Source organism: Rattus rattus, chromosome 5 (genome assembly GCF_011064425.1).
Source record: "Rattus rattus isolate New Zealand chromosome 5, Rrattus_CSIRO_v1, whole genome shotgun sequence".
Lineage (NCBI taxonomy): Eukaryota > Metazoa > Chordata > Mammalia > Rodentia > Muridae > Rattus > Rattus rattus.
The window spans coordinates 3,057,657-3,072,075 of record NC_046158.1 but is presented as its reverse complement, the minus strand read 5'-3'; the positions used below and the strand labels follow the sequence as shown (position 1 = coordinate 3,072,075).

At 52.2% G+C, this 14,419-nt stretch overlaps 1 protein-coding gene and 1 long non-coding RNA gene across 4 annotated transcripts; one reads left to right on the top strand and one right to left on the bottom strand.

The window, feature by feature from the left end:
• Positions 1-899: 899 nt before the first annotated feature.
• LOC116901142 lies at positions 900-3,730 on the bottom strand. The gene is made up of 2 exons (XR_004387959.1): positions 3,651-3,730; positions 900-2,928 (listed from the first exon to the last, which is right to left on the bottom strand). It is a non-coding gene; the product is annotated as an uncharacterized LOC116901142 (long non-coding RNA).
• A 17-nt stretch (positions 3,731-3,747) lies between these two features.
• Positions 3,748-12,572, top strand: Pip5kl1 (phosphatidylinositol-4-phosphate 5-kinase like 1). Of its 3 annotated transcripts, XM_032902747.1 has the most exons (10): positions 3,748-4,468; positions 5,256-5,456; positions 6,521-6,574; positions 6,759-6,913; positions 7,126-7,250; positions 7,526-7,560; positions 7,648-7,703; positions 8,505-8,617; positions 8,852-9,002; positions 12,057-12,572. In XM_032902747.1, the coding sequence occupies exons 1-10, from the start codon at positions 3,806-3,808 to the stop codon at positions 12,322-12,324; spliced, it is 1,821 nt and encodes a 606-aa protein (XP_032758638.1). In that variant the 5' UTR covers positions 3,748-3,805; the 3' UTR covers positions 12,325-12,572. The 3 variants fall into 3 exon arrangements, with proteins under 3 accessions (XP_032758638.1, XP_032758636.1, XP_032758637.1); XM_032902745.1 differs by lacking the exon at positions 6,521-6,574; XM_032902746.1 differs by lacking the exons at positions 6,521-6,574; positions 8,852-9,002 and having other exon boundaries at positions 12,057-12,293.
• Positions 12,573-14,419: the final 1,847 nt, after the last annotated feature.

Here is a 14,419-nt window from a genome sequence, read left to right as displayed (position 1 = left end):
AAAAAAAAAAAAAAAAAATACATTGTGCTTAGAAGGGGAATCTTGCCATACTTGGTATCCTTCAGAAAGAAAAGTTAGGTGGTCTGAAGAGATAGGTCAGTGGTTAAGAGGACTGGCTGCAGGGGTTGGGGATTTAGCTCAGTGGTAGAGCGCTTGCCTAGCAAGCGCAAGGCCCTGGGTTCGGTCCTCAGCTCTGAAAAAAAAGAAAGAAAGAAAGAAAGAAAGAAAGAAAGAAAAAGAAAGAGGACTGGCTGCTCTTCCAGAAGACAGAGGTTCAAGTCCCAGCACCCACATGGCCAGCTACAACCATCTCTAACTCTAGCTGCAGGATACCCAGCAAAAATGCTTGGCACACCACTGCTGCTTAAATGTTAGGAGTTGGATTGGAGATCCAGGGCTTGGTACACCTGCATTCACATGAATATATGCATAATCAAAAAATAAGGGGTTGGGGATTTAGCTCAGTGGTAGAGCGCTTGCCTAGCAAGCGCAAGGCCCTGGGTTCGGTCCCCAGCTCCGAAAAAAGAAAATAAAAATAAAAAAATAAAAAAGACTTAGAGTTCCTGGGTTCAGAAGGCAGAGGAAGGTGGGGCTCGGTGAGGTCAACCAGGGCTCTGTGTGAGAAACCCTGCCTCAGAAAACAAAAGAATGCTTTCCGGCACTCAAAAGACTCAGGCAGTATTCAAGGCTACCGAGACAATATAGTGGGTCTCTTGTTACGGTACATATGCACATCCAGAGGAGCCCAGGCTGGGAACGTCTTGGGGATGCTATCAAGGCGGGTCCTCAGTATGCAGTGCTGCCAATGGGCTCAAGCCCCTTGAACCTCTAGAGGGAGGTGGGACGGCTTTCCTTTGGGGCTGGTAAGGTACTCACCAGAGCTCTTGCCCTTGGTGCCAGCCATTCATTGACAGCCAGCATGTCATCCACAAGTACTTCCTGCCCCGTGCCTACGCTGTCCTCCTCCCATTGGCCGCAGGCCTCCTGCTGCTCCTGTTTGTGGGTAAGTCTTCTGTTCTCCAAAGGTCTCCTGATCTGGGGCAGGGCACCCCGAAGGCTGGCCGCCTTCACCCCTGAGAGTTCTTCCACACTTTGGCACTTGCTATATATCTGCTTAGAGTCACCTTGTCCCCAACTCTCCCTGGGGCTTTCGTGTTCCTCCTTAGGCCACAGGCAGAAGCCCCTCTGGTGGTGTTCCCAGGGCTTCAGGTTCTCGGGGCAATGTCCTCTTTTCCTGTCCCAGCCTCACTTTCATCTTCACTGTTCATGCCTCAAGTCACCCTGGCATCTCTTACAGCTCTGTGGGCTGGGGACGATGTCCTTGTATCCTAAGCTCTAGCCCAGGAGCCTAGAAGAGTGCTTAGGGTGACCGAGGAACCCCATGGTTGGAGGATCGCACAGGGTGGGTAGGAGGGCAAGCCAGTCCCTGTGAGTCTGAAGGTCTCAACAGAGCATCTTGCACCATTCCTGTGGGGACGGTTGACTGACCCTGAGTGGCTGTGTGGCCTAGTGAATGACTGGGAAGATGCGCCCTCAGGGTGGTTAGGTGGGAGCCTGACCTTGCATGTGGGCCATTGTGCCTGGCCACCTAGCTTTCGATCAGATCATCCCAGTCCTTCCTTTCTGTGTGTTCCAGGGTTGTTCATCACCTATGTGCTGCTGAAGAGCCAGAAGGTGGCCAAGAAGGCTCAGTGAAGGTCCAGCGGGGATGAGGCTGCAGAGGCCGCCTCCACATCTCCTCCAGGGAAGGGACCAAGGATCACAGCCTACAAGACAGGCTGGCTGCACTGCAGCCCTCTTTGGGACATGGGGCTGCTTACAACTCAGTTTGACAAACTGGAACCCTCTCTCTCTCTCGGTCATCCTTTTAGAAGCCGAGAAGAAGGTGGGGTGGGAAACCTCTTGCTCACTCCCTTGGGGCTCAGAGGCTGAGCAGTGCTGGTCCTGTTCACCTCATAGTCAAAGCTCCCTGTCCCTTCTACGGAGTTCTATTCTCTCACCTCCGTTCTCCGGCTGTGCTGATAGGCCGAGCAGGCTCCAGGATGTGTGCAGCCTTCTCGCCTCTCTGTGCAAATCCTGTCCCTTCACAAGGCAGCTCTTCCGAGTCTGACACTTCCAGGCTCCATGAGGACTTCTGGACCCACAAAGCCCTGGGGAAAGACCGACAAACCCCAGAAGCACAGGAGTGCGTCCAGGCAGCCACATTAGACCCCAGCTGGCCTGTTTGGGAAGACTTAGAAATAAATGTTAATCATGTGTTTGTCTGTCCGCCATCCTTGCTTTGGGGAGACAGGCTGTAGGAGACTCAGACGTCGCCTGGTTGGGCAATGGGGGCACCTCAGGTTGTACCTTTGCTATGTCCCTACATCAAACACAGGGTAAAGCCAGAACTGGGACAGATATGGTTCTTATTTGGTAAACCTCACAGCTGGGGAATCAGAAGCTGGACACACCTGCTGACATCTTGCGTAGCCCAGTCTGACGTTAAACTTTGTAGCTGAGGCTAACCTTGAACTTCTGATCGATTTGACTCCGCTTCCCTAATGTTGGGATACCATATACGAGGAGGGCTTCATGCTTCTAGGCAAGCACCCTTCCTAAGACATCTCCAGCCTCCCGATTGGTATTTAAGGGGCCCCTGGGGTGTGCCCTTAAGCTTGTGTCCCTCACCCTGGCTGTTTCCCCCATCTTGCATCTACACATCCTGAAATTCTGTCAATTAGCAGGCCCTCTCCGGTCCCTTCTCAGATACAAAGCCACCCATTATCTCTTTTCCTCCTCACCGACCTTCCCCTTCCACTCTGGGTTCCTTCTTCATCCTGATGGCTTCCCAAAAATACCTATCGGGATGGCTGTGGTAATGCATGCCTTTAATCCCAGCATCCAGGAGGTGGAGGCCAGGAGGACCTCTGTGAGTTCAAGGCCAGCCTGATGTACAGAGGATGTTCAACACAGTCAGTCTACATACACGAACACACATACACGCCAAGAAAAGGAACATATATGTATAATTTTGACTTTCTTAAGCCTGCGCATCTTTCTCAGGTTCATTTTTAGTTCTCTGGGTTGTCCCTTTCACTGTCCCAAGGCCCCACCCGCTAGGGACTGTCTCTCATTACTCCAGCCACTATGGTCTCTTGTGGGGACTCTCCACCCCCTACTCACATCATTCCAATCTATACAGTTCCCAAGGTTGTGCTGAGTGGGCGCTGAGGTAGGTCCGTGTAGTTCCCACTCTGGTGGCACTCCCAATTCAGGGGGTTTGATGTAATAAACCAGTATATACATGAGCAACACAATCTCTGCCCAGGCCAAGGGGGGGTGGGATTAAACCTCATGGGATCCAGTGTGTGGAGGAAGTGCATAGAGTCCTGCAAGGTGCTGCGAAGGGTCAAGGCAAGTAAAAGTCCAGACAGGACTGATACCTGGGAGCCCAGGAACAGGGACACTCTGGGGGTGGTGGAAGCTTACAGCTTGGGTTGAAGGCAAGGAGGGTGTTTGGAGTCAAGTCTAGAGTGGGGCAGATGGCCCATGCCATGGTGAGGAGTATGAGTTCTGTTCCACTGCCAAGGGAAGTCACTGGATGCTTAAAGTACAAGAGTGACGTCATCCCATCTATGCTTTTAAAAGTGTCCCTCTAGCTAGCTCACCACAAAATCCCGGTGTTTGGCCCCGCTGTGGCCTCTAGTGGGCGCTTCAATCATACGGAAGGATGCTCTGACATCTGTACTGGTCACTTCTGGAGATGGTCACTTCTTTCTCTGTTTTTAGTTTCTCTACCTGAGAGACAGTCAATGGGAATTTCATGGCTAAAAAGACCCAAGAAACGCGATTTAAGCTATCTGCCGCCACAGACAACCCTAGAGGCGTACGTCCTCGGTTCAAAAGGAAATTGAGAGGAGAATCATCTCTCCAGCACCCCAACCAAAGCTCAACGAGCCCATCTAGCCAGAACCAGAGTTCAGAGGATGCTGCATCCTCGGGGGTGGAACCCAAGGGCAAGGGCCAGCGTCGCTTTCGTGGATTGAGTGCAAAGCATACAACGGTGACAAGAAGGCCTTTTCTACGGCACCTCAGCCAGCAGACTCAGTCCGGTCAGGACCAGGGTTCAGAGGATCCTGCATCCCCGGAGGTGGGACCCGCAGGCAAAGGCAAGCGCCCTCCTGGCGAATTGAGTCCAGAAAGTGCAACGGTGGCAAGAAGGCCCTTCCCCCGATACCTCAGCCGACGCCAGGCAGCTTTGAAGGACCAGGACCAGAGTTCAGAGGATGCTGCATCCTTGGAGGTGGGACCCGCAGGCAAAGGCAAGCGCCCCTCTCGAAGATTGGGCAGAAAGGTGACAGGAGCGCCGCGATTGGTCGTTCGCAATGCGGAGGCGGGGCCTGACTCCTGCAACCCGGCCTCGGAGCCAAATCAAGAGAAGCTGCACCTGGGGGCGATGGCCGCAGTAAGCCTTGGTTCCCGCGAGGTAGGTGCGGACCAGAGAGGGGACAAGAGAGGGAAGGGTGAGTGAAAGTTGGCCTTCATCTTGGCCAAAGGCGCAAACACGCCCCTGTCTCTGCTAGGGAGGGACTCTGCTCTGGGAAGATCAGGACACGCCCCACATGGGCGCAGGTATGAAAAGGGGTAGCGATCTGGTGGGTGTCCCGCGGAGGTCTTCCTCAGTTTCCTCATCAGGAAAATTTGGATGCTGAGCTAAACTCCATAAAGCCCTCAAGCTCCCAGCTTTGTACACAGCACCGGTCTTCGCTAGGGATGGGTGAGCTGGTATGACTTCAGCGTCCATTTGACCCTTCTTGCTGGCACAGGGGAGCACAGCACAGAGGACGGGAAAAGGGAAGTCTCTGAATCTCTCAGCATCCTAGCCTCTACTAGCAAGGCTTCTTGTGAAGGCAGTTCAGACGCAACAGTAGCAGCTAACATGTAACAGTCCATAGATGTTGCAGAGGAGAAAATAATGCTGGGACTGACCTAAGGTTACACAGCCTCTGGGAGCCATCAGAGGCACCTGGAATTGACTGCATGCAAAAGGCTGTCTCCACTCTATTTGAATACCACGTGCTAGGTGCCTTTTGGCCCTGCAATCACTGGGAACGTGGCTATAGTATTATCCCCGTGTTTTATGGCCAAGGAAAAGGAAGCCGAGAAAGTTAAGGGGAAGATCCTAATGGTGGAAGTAGGATTCGAACCCATGCATTTCCCTTCTGAGATACCACCACCACACGCTCTTTGTTTCTTGTGTGTCTTCCCATCAGATCCCGTCCCACTCCCTGGATGTTGGAAACAGGTCCATTTCCTCAGGGAGCCGCCGTGGTCTCTTTTGGCACCTCCGAGCCAAGCATTCTAGAGTTGGCCTGTTTGAGATCGGTCCAGGACACGAACTGCATAGAATGACACGGATGATGCAGGAAGGGCTGTGGGCTGCCACCCAGGTCTCCATGAACAACCCACCCACGGTGAATGGCCCATCCTGTCTCATAACCCTCAAACCTAGCTGTCGTTCTCTCTCTCTAATACACTGGGAATCAAAGAGACCTATCAAAAAGGAGAGAGGCAGGGATTTGTGTCAGGAAGCAGAAATTCTGAGTTGAGAAGCTGGAAAGAAAGTCCAGGAGGTATGAGGGACACCCTACTTAAAGTAGTGGATGTATGGCCTCTGTCTCTCTGGACCTCAAGTACCCTTATCTGTATAATGGGTGGAGGGGTTAATATACCTTGTTTCTGAGGCCCCTGGGCCCTACCAGCTTGAATGGTTAAGAAGGGACCCCCACCCCCACCCAGCCCAATCCAGTCCATCCTCCCTGGAGCCTGTCAGACTGAGGCCACGCTGGCTCAGCAGAAAGCATCACCTAGCTGCCAGCTCAGCAACCCGATAGGCTGGTGAGCCTGCATGTTGTTTGTGTGTGTGCACACATATGCACAGTTCAAAAACAAGATCTGGAGGGGGTTCTCTAGAACACAGCTTGACCCTCATCACCCACGGGACGCCTCCTATGGTTCCCCAGGACTGAGCACAGGCTGAAGATACTGCTGGCTGCAGGGCTGGCTGTTGGAGCCTGCCTCTGGCCGCCAGGGCAGTTCCCCATACCCTGTTTCTCTTCTCCATGTCCCTTCAGATTTCTACTCAGAGGTCACCTGCCCCAGGCAGTCATCCCCAGTCAGACTCTCCCAGCCTCTCCCCTCCTGGAATCACTTGGCTCCAGGGTGATAGCTCCGTAGACGGTGCGGTCTGGCTGTACACAGCCCGAATGAGTTTGAGAGCATGCACCAGGCTTGGACTTGGACCTGACCCTGAAGATCCAGATGTGGGGGATAACACCCAGGGGACCCTGTTTTAGGCCATTCCCATCCTTCCTCCAGCCCCGGGTGAACCAGAAGCTCAACTGCCCAATTTAGGCTAACAAGACTCGTCAGGTCCCTGTTTGCTAAAGGAAAGGGCAAGGCCCAGTGCTGGACTCACAATCTAGGTAGGCCATAGCAGATGCAGACTTCTTCTGAAACCCTCTACCAACCCCTGCAGGGACCTCCTACCCAGAAGGATTTCCTGGAAGTCATGACCCAGGTTCATGAAGAGGTAGGAAGTCCATAAGGGGTGGGGAAGTCTTTGCTTTAGCTCCTCCCTCCTCAGCTGTGAGTGGGAGTGATGGCCAGTTCCCAGGACCTTGCTGGGTTGACGCTCCCTAACCAGACCCAGCTGCATACACCTGGACCCTGGACCCACAAGGGTGGACTCGCTTGGGCCGCTTTCTCCCCTACAGGGCTTCGAACTGGGCACCCTGGCTGGTCCAGCTTTTGCACGGCTGAGGCGATCCATTGGCCTGACTGAAGAAGACTACCAGGCTACTCTTGGCCCTGGTGACCCCTACCTTCAATTCCTCAGCACCTCCAAGAGCAAGGCCAGCTTCTTCCTGTCGTGAGCTTGCAGCAGGGGTGGGGCGGAATTGGGGCTCCATTCCAGGCTGGCGGAATGGCCCTCGGACCGAGAGGGCCAGGGCCAGAGGAAGGTGGGATGAAGCAAGGGAGGGTGGCCAGACACATCTATCCTGTGCAAAAGCAGGAGCAAGAGACTTGGTCGGAACCGCTCCAGCCAAGCCTGGACAGTGACCTCTCTGTTCCCACCTGCAGCCACGACCAGCGCTTCTTTGTGAAGACCCAACGACGCCAGGAAGTGCAGGTGCTGCTCGCCCACCTGCCCCGCTACGTGCGGCACCTGCAGCAGTACCCACACTCCCTGTTGGCACGGTTGCTGGGTACGCGACTGAGGGGCAGATCCTAGACTGCATAGTGCCTGGGGAGGGCGGATCCTGGGGCGGGGCCCAAGAGTCTCTGGCTCTGTTTCAGGCTGGACTGGGACTTCACCTAGGTGCAGGAGACACAGATTGAAAAGGGAGTTTGGGGGTGGGACCTAGAGTGACAGGCTCGGGTACGCGGTGGGTCTTGAGAAAGATGCAAGACGTGGAACGGGAAACTCCGGTCATATGGTTCCGGTTTTGCGGAGTTTGAAGCCTTCCTTCACCTCTTTCAGGAGTATACAGTTTGCGGGTGGCTCAGGGGAAAAAGGTGAGTGTAACGGAGGCGCTCGCCTCAGCAGTGGGGGCTGCTGGAGGGTGAGCCCAGGCTTCCCTCACTCCCAACCCCTGTCCCCAGAAGTACTTCATCATCATGCAGTGCATCTTCTACCCTACCAGCCGCATCTCTGAGAGGTGAGTCCGTCAGGCGTGGATACAGGGTTCCAATTTCACAGGAAAGGTGAAGTCGGAGACACTGATATTTATCCACTAGACCGCCAAACAGACCCAGGAAGAACTGATCTTTTGAGGGGCCCGCCAGTACACGGGATAGAACCCAGTGCTTTTGTACAGACGAGGCTCACCACTGAGCTATATCTCCCTCCAGGTCTTTAGTTTGAAATAGCCTCTGTAGTCCAGATTAGACTCCAACTTTCCATCCTGTTGCCTTACCTCCCCAGTACTGGAATTACGGGTCATCACACTGGGCGAGCCACCCTCTTTTTATAGTTGAGAAACTGAGGAAGGCTAATGAAATCCGAGAACAGGACAGGTGGGATGGCTCAGTCAGAAAAGGTGCTTGCAGCCAAGCTCGAGGACCCAAGTTCAGTCCCCAGGACCCACAGGATGAGACAAGAGAACCAACTCTTTCTAGTCATCTACAGGAATGGTACTCTCACACAGAAATAAATAAATGTAGCTAGAATCAGAGAACAAACCCAAGCTGCTGGTGGGATCCTCTCCTGGCAGACAAAAGATACTGAGGCACAGGCAAGCGCGGCTTACCCCTCAGTTGGGCTTGTAAAGGCCTGAGTTCGAATTTTTGTTCTGTTCTTTGCACACCCTGTGACACAGGCAAATTAGTGCTTGAGCATCTCTGACATGAGGACACAGTCTAGAAGGGTGCTGAGGTTGGAGAGATTTAGCCATACAGGAGCAATCACATCCAGAAAGTCCTTGTGTCCAGTGACTGCTGTGTATTACCCTACAACCCAGGTATGACATCAAGGGTTGCGAAGTAAGCCGCTGGGTGGATCCAGTCCCTGAGGGCAGCCCCCTTCTCTTGGTGCTGAAGGACCTCAACTTTCGAGAAAAGACCATAAAACTGGGTGAGTCACAGTCACTGTCTATTCCTCCATTCAGGGTGAGGTTTGGAAGGAGGGTCCATCCCTTTTGCCCAAATTCTTAGCAGCCCAGGACTCAAATCCTGGCTCTAGACTTATGTAGCTGGGGTGTGTGTGCAAGGCAGGTTATAGAATGGGGTGATCCTGGCATTCACACTTCTGGGGCAAGCGCAGGCACCTGGTGAGGGAGGACTCAGGTGGGTTCTGGTGCTCCCACAGGAACCCAGCGGAGCTGGTTCCTCCGCCAGATGGCGCTAGACACCGCCTTCCTGCGAGAGCTGAATGTGCTGGATTATAGCCTCCTGGTGGGCGTCCAGTTTCTCCACAAAGACGAAAAAGTCGATTCCCACTGCCTCTTCGGGACAATCAAGTGAGCTTTGCCTCCGGATGTAATGGCAAGGATGGGTGGGGTGAGGTAGGCATGAGGTGTGAGGCTATTCCCTCTTGTGGCACGGCACAGGTTTAAAGGCGAGTGTGTGTGTGTACACATGTATACAAGCATGGCTGCTAGTGGGAAGAGACCCAGATGGGTCAGGAGAAGACAGAACCGAAGGAATCTAACTGGACAAGGCCTTTAAATGATGAATTGAATGTTTGCCTATTCTCTGGAAGGACATATGGGGCCGCGAGAGGTTTCTGAGCAGAGACAAAACCCATTTAGTTTTGTGCCCTCTGATCCGTAAAGTCATCACCAGTGGCACCACCATTGTGTACTCTCTGTTATGTAGAAGTAACTGTCACTCCCTCTATGTTGGCCCTGGCCCTCACTGAGACCGTGCACTGATTCTTTTTTTCTTTTTTCTTTTTTTTCCCCGGAGCTGGGGACTGAACCCAGGGCCTTGAGCTTGCTAGGCAAGTGCTCTACCACTGAGCTAAATCCCCAACCCCTGTGCACTGATTCTTGACAGTGAAAGCTCAGCGAAGGAAAGGGAAGTCCAAGGACTAAACATAGCAGTTCTCCACGGCTTATCCCTGAGGTTGACCAGTAAGCCCATTTGATACTTCAAGCCTGCCAGATATGTCTTTTAAAGCACACCTTTATCTCAGCACCAGAGATTAAAGGAGACAGAGGCAGGTAGATCTCTAAGTTCAAGGTCAGCCAGAGCTACATATAGTGAAATGCTGTTCAAACAACACCAACTCAAGCCCATTGGTCTCATGCAGGACAGGGAAAGTAAAGGATGAGGGTGGCCTTGGCTCTCATACAGCTTCTATTTCTGCTCCGTCTATGGAAGAGGCCCTTGGCAAGGAGGAGACTTGAGTAGGATACAGAGTAATGGCTCCCTACACAGTCACAGCCCAACCATGTCTGGATCCCATGGTTAAGTGTCTGCCATTGGACAGGGTCACTCAAGCTCAGCTCTTACCTGCTGTTGACACAGTGCAGACCACTGCTGTCATTGATCCAGTAAGTTCCAGTTTGCATAGGATCGTCATCATGGTGAAACATTTTCCAATAGGCTCTTCATGGCTGCCCCATACTTCCTCTGGAAGAATTAAGGCTCCAGGTTAATTCTTGCCAGGCTGGTCTGCCACCGTTTTGATTAGTTGAGACTGTGATGGGGCTTGTCTCTCATTGGCTGGTTTATTTTCTCTGAGAGCCATCCCCTTCCATCATAGGCATAAAGAAAGCCCTATAGCAGTGGTTCTCAACCCATGGCTCCAGATCCCTTTGAGGGATTGCATATAAATGTAAATATTTACATTACGATTCATAACAGTAGCAAAATTACAGTTATGAAGTAGCAAAGATATTCTATGGTTGGGGTCACTACAACATGAGGAACTGTAGCGCCCCCTGCGGGACGAGGTAGAGAAATGGAACTTGCTTCTGCTGGGATTTGGTGATCAGTAACCTGCCCCCAAGAATACATTTGAGGGAGCTCACAGCTCTACACACTGGGATTGTTCTCAGTTCTTCAGATCTGTGATCCTAAGGCTTCTAGGATGGATGAGTCTATCCCACAGACCTGGCCGAGGCCAGCTCTGCATGACTCAAATCCTCTGGATCGGCCCTACCCAAAAGAAATAAAATTCAATTCGGAATATCCAGAGTCCTATGTCCCATTCATAGGCACTGGCCACAAGTGACTGTCTTTGAAATACAAAATTACTCCCCGCCCCCACCCCCATACCTTCATTAAAAAGGTTTTTAAAAAGAGAGGGCTGGAGTTGTAGCTGTTGTTAGAGTGCTTACCCAGCATGCACCACGGCCTGGGTTCTGTGGAACCACATAAACTGCTCTGGACACGCTATACCTTTAATCCTCAGACTATTTAAAAAGAAAGGAAGGGGGGTTGGGGATTTAGCTCAGCGGTAGAGCGCTTGCCTAGCAAGTGCAAGGCCCTGGGTTCGGTCCCCAGCTCCGGGAAAAAAAAAAAAAAAAAAAAGGAAGGAAGGAAGGAAGGAAAGAAGGAAAGAAGGAAGGGAAAAAGAAACAGGTAAGATTAATTCTAATATTATACATTCCCCGCGGAGTGACATGGTACGTGCCTATAAGCCCAGTATTTAGGTGAGGTGAGGCAGGATGATTACAGAAGTCAAGGTCATTTTTGGCTGCGCAGCGAGTTCCAGACCAGTGTGAGCTACTTGTACTAAAACCCTGTCTCAAAAGCAAACAAAGCCAGGAAGGTGACGCACATCTTTAATCTCAGCACTCGGGAGGCAGAAGCAGACAGAGATTTCTGTGAGTTCGAGGCCAGTGTGGTCTACAAAGTGAGTTCCTGAAGAGCCAAGACTGTTACACAGAAGAACCCTGTCTCCAAAAAAAACCAAACAAACGAACAAAAAACAAAACAAAACAAAACAACCCAACAATAACAGCAAAAGCAAACTAATAATAATAAGTCAATACATTTGATTATTTTCTTATCAATCTAAAAGTTGATGAGATTGTTTGCTTTATCTTCAATACCGCCCTTTTTAAAGATTTTACTTGGGGGTTGGGAATTTAGCTCAGTGGTAGAGTGCTTGCCTAGCAAGCGCAAGGCCCTGGGTTCGGTCCCCAGCTCCGAAAAAAAGAAAAAAGGAAAAAAAGAAAAAAAAAGAAAGTGGTTTAAAGATTTTACTTTTAAATTACGTGTGCGTGCACATGAGTGCACTGCCTGCACTCATGACCAAAAGATGGCGCTGAGTTACATGCAGTTTTGAGGGGCTCTCTGCTGGGAGCCAATGGCGGGTCCATCTATCTCTTCAGCCCCTCAGTACTGACTTTGAAGTTCAGTTTATATTGGAGCCTGCTATTTCCCATAACACTGACTATATTTCAAGGGCTCAGCAGCCACTTGTGGCCAGTGGCTGTGAAAGGGACGCTGCAGCTCGAGGTCGTCAACTCCTTTACTCCTCAGCCCCCGAGTGTACCTAGCTCACTTGTACCTAGCTTACTGGCTGGGAGGCGACAGCTTTATCCTCTTCCCATACCTAGGTCTGTACAAGGTGCACCAAAGTCGGAGAACAAGGACGGCCAGAACCGACGGATGCTGCCCAACCTCCCCAATGCCCTCCATATCGTGGACGGACCAGACCAACGCTATTTTCTGGGCTTGGTGGACCTGACTACCGTGTATGGGTTTCGCAAACGGCTGGAACATCTGTGGAAGATGGTGCGCTATCCAGGCCAGAGCGTCTCCACTGTCAGCCCGGCTCACTACGCCCGTCGCCTCTGTCAGTGGGCGGAGGCGCACACTGAGTGACTCTTACCAATTGGCCTTCTTCCCATCCGGACAATGCGCCCGCAACAATTTTCCAGCTGTACCCAGGGAGCTAGCCTGCGGTTCATCTATAAGCCACAAGAGGGCAGCACCCTCATAACTAATGCTGTGAAGACTAAGCCCCATTCGGTGTCGGTGCTGTACCACGCATAGAGCAAGGACCCCCGAGCCCCTATCCTTAGCTCGTTTACTATTAAAAAATGTTGATATTCTCTTTTTACAGACCACGAGATGGAGGTTCACGAATTGAAGGGGATGAGCAAGGCCATTTAGCAATAAATACTGGAACCAGCCTACACTTGGGCCTGGGAACTTACAGTTTTGGGTTCCCAGTTCCTATAGCTAGCCTATAGGGGGAGGGGGAGGAAGTCCCTCCCCCTTGTTCCAACGGGGTGCGGGGGTGTGAACAAGCCCAGAGGTTTTAAGGTGCAGGTTAGTAGCAAGACCAGCCCCAGATACAAGGTCTTCCAACTCCCAGCTCTGGAATGGCTTCACCATACCCCTCTGAGAGACAAGTGGGTTAAGAGAGGCTTCCTGGGGGTTGGGGATTTAGCTCAGTGGTAGAGCACTTGCCTAGCAAGCGCAAGGCCCTGGGTTCGGTCCCCAGCTCCGAAAAAAAAGAAAAAAAAAAAAAAGAGAGAGAGAGAGAGAGAGGCTTCCTGGAGTTGGTCTAGAGGGGTACCCCTCAAAGGTCACTGTTCATCTTGAGTGACCATTCAGTCAAAGGGGGGAAGCCTCAGTGTCCAACCCAAGGATTCTAAGCTCGTCTAGAGCATCCCTGACCATCTCTTTTCCTTCCTCTGGGAAACCAGTATGGCCTCTGACTCCAGTCTGATCTAACTGTGCTCAGTGGCTTTTTCTTTCAAGGTGCTCTAGGGCCTAGCTGTGTTTGCAGGGCATGGTGCTACCTCCCTGCCCCTCCCTCTGCGATGTAATGTGTCAACTGGAAAGAAGGCACCCAGGCCTCAGGGACACGGGAAACGCTGACTGAGCAGAGGCCCTGTCGTGGGCTTTCAGCTGAGGCGGCACTGCTCTAGGGAGAAGCCTGGGGCCTCAGTCCTGGTGAAATGGAGCCATTACCAAAGCATCTTGCTGGTCTTGTCAGGAGGGAAGGGCCTTACTTCTTAAGCTGAGACCAGAAGGGTCATTCATGTCCTTGTTAGGTCTCAGGCCCGGGGTTCAGAGAAGGACCTGGAATTTGGGAGAAAGGGAACATCTTAGCAAGAAGTAGCATTGTGGGGCCGTAGGGGGAATAAGGGGTGGTCCCCCCACAAGACTGGCCAGGCAGCCAGGACCCTAGAAAAGCATCTTAATAATTCTATTCTACTGACCCACCAGCTGTGGCCAGACTTTGAAAAGCGGCTGGTGCGGTGGGGCTTGGGCAGGGGACTGAGGGTTGCAGAAGAGGCTGCCTTTAGGAATCGGCATTTTTCAAACAGACACATGTGGCCTGTTCTGGGTATTCTTGGGCGATTACTCTGCGCTGGCACAAAGAAGGACAAAATGGTGTTCATCTTCTGATGCCACCTAGAGGTGCCCAGCCAGGGACATAGGAAGGTAACAGGGTGACAAAGTGGGAACTGGGATCTGCTGCCACATCTTCTGGGGTCTGGTCTCACGGGGCTGACCTTGAACTCGGGAGGGCTGAGGACCCACACGAAGGTGACGACTCTCCCTGCAGCCACGGACCTTGGCAGGCGCCTGAAGCTGTGAGGGAAGTCATCTAAGACCTCAGAGACCCAGGAGCCCGGGCTCTCTCATCTCATTTTTGTCCCTATCGGGTTCGAAGCGGGTGCTGAAGGTGACTGAGAAAGTCACCAGATGGAGATGAATCTAATGGGCACACTGGAATGTCACCAGGCAGAGTCCAGTGGGCACGTGGGCATAAGAACTAGGGAAGTGAGTCAGAGAGGTTTCACAGTTCCCTGCTGGGGAGGGTGTGACTAATGCCTGTAACCCCAGCATTTGTGAGGCTCAGACAGGGGATCGCAGGCTGTGCCCGACACATACTAGGGTCGTACGGGTAGAGGGAGCCTTGGTTGAGGAGATGGCTGTATCATGTCTTTGGAGCAGTTTC

Excerpts from the sequence above, each read along its gene's own strand:
- Pip5kl1 (XM_032902747.1), top strand. The coding sequence starts at position 3,806 with ATGGCTAAAAAGACCCAAGAAACGCGATTTAAGCTATCTGCCGCCACA. Across the intron at positions 4,469-5,255 it reads TAAGCCTTGGTTCCCGCGAG|ATCCCGTCCCACTCCCTGGA; the intron begins GTAGGTGCGGAC and ends TCTTCCCATCAG. Across the intron at positions 6,575-6,758 it reads TGACCCAGGTTCATGAAGAG|GGCTTCGAACTGGGCACCCT; the intron begins GTAGGAAGTCCA and ends TCTCCCCTACAG.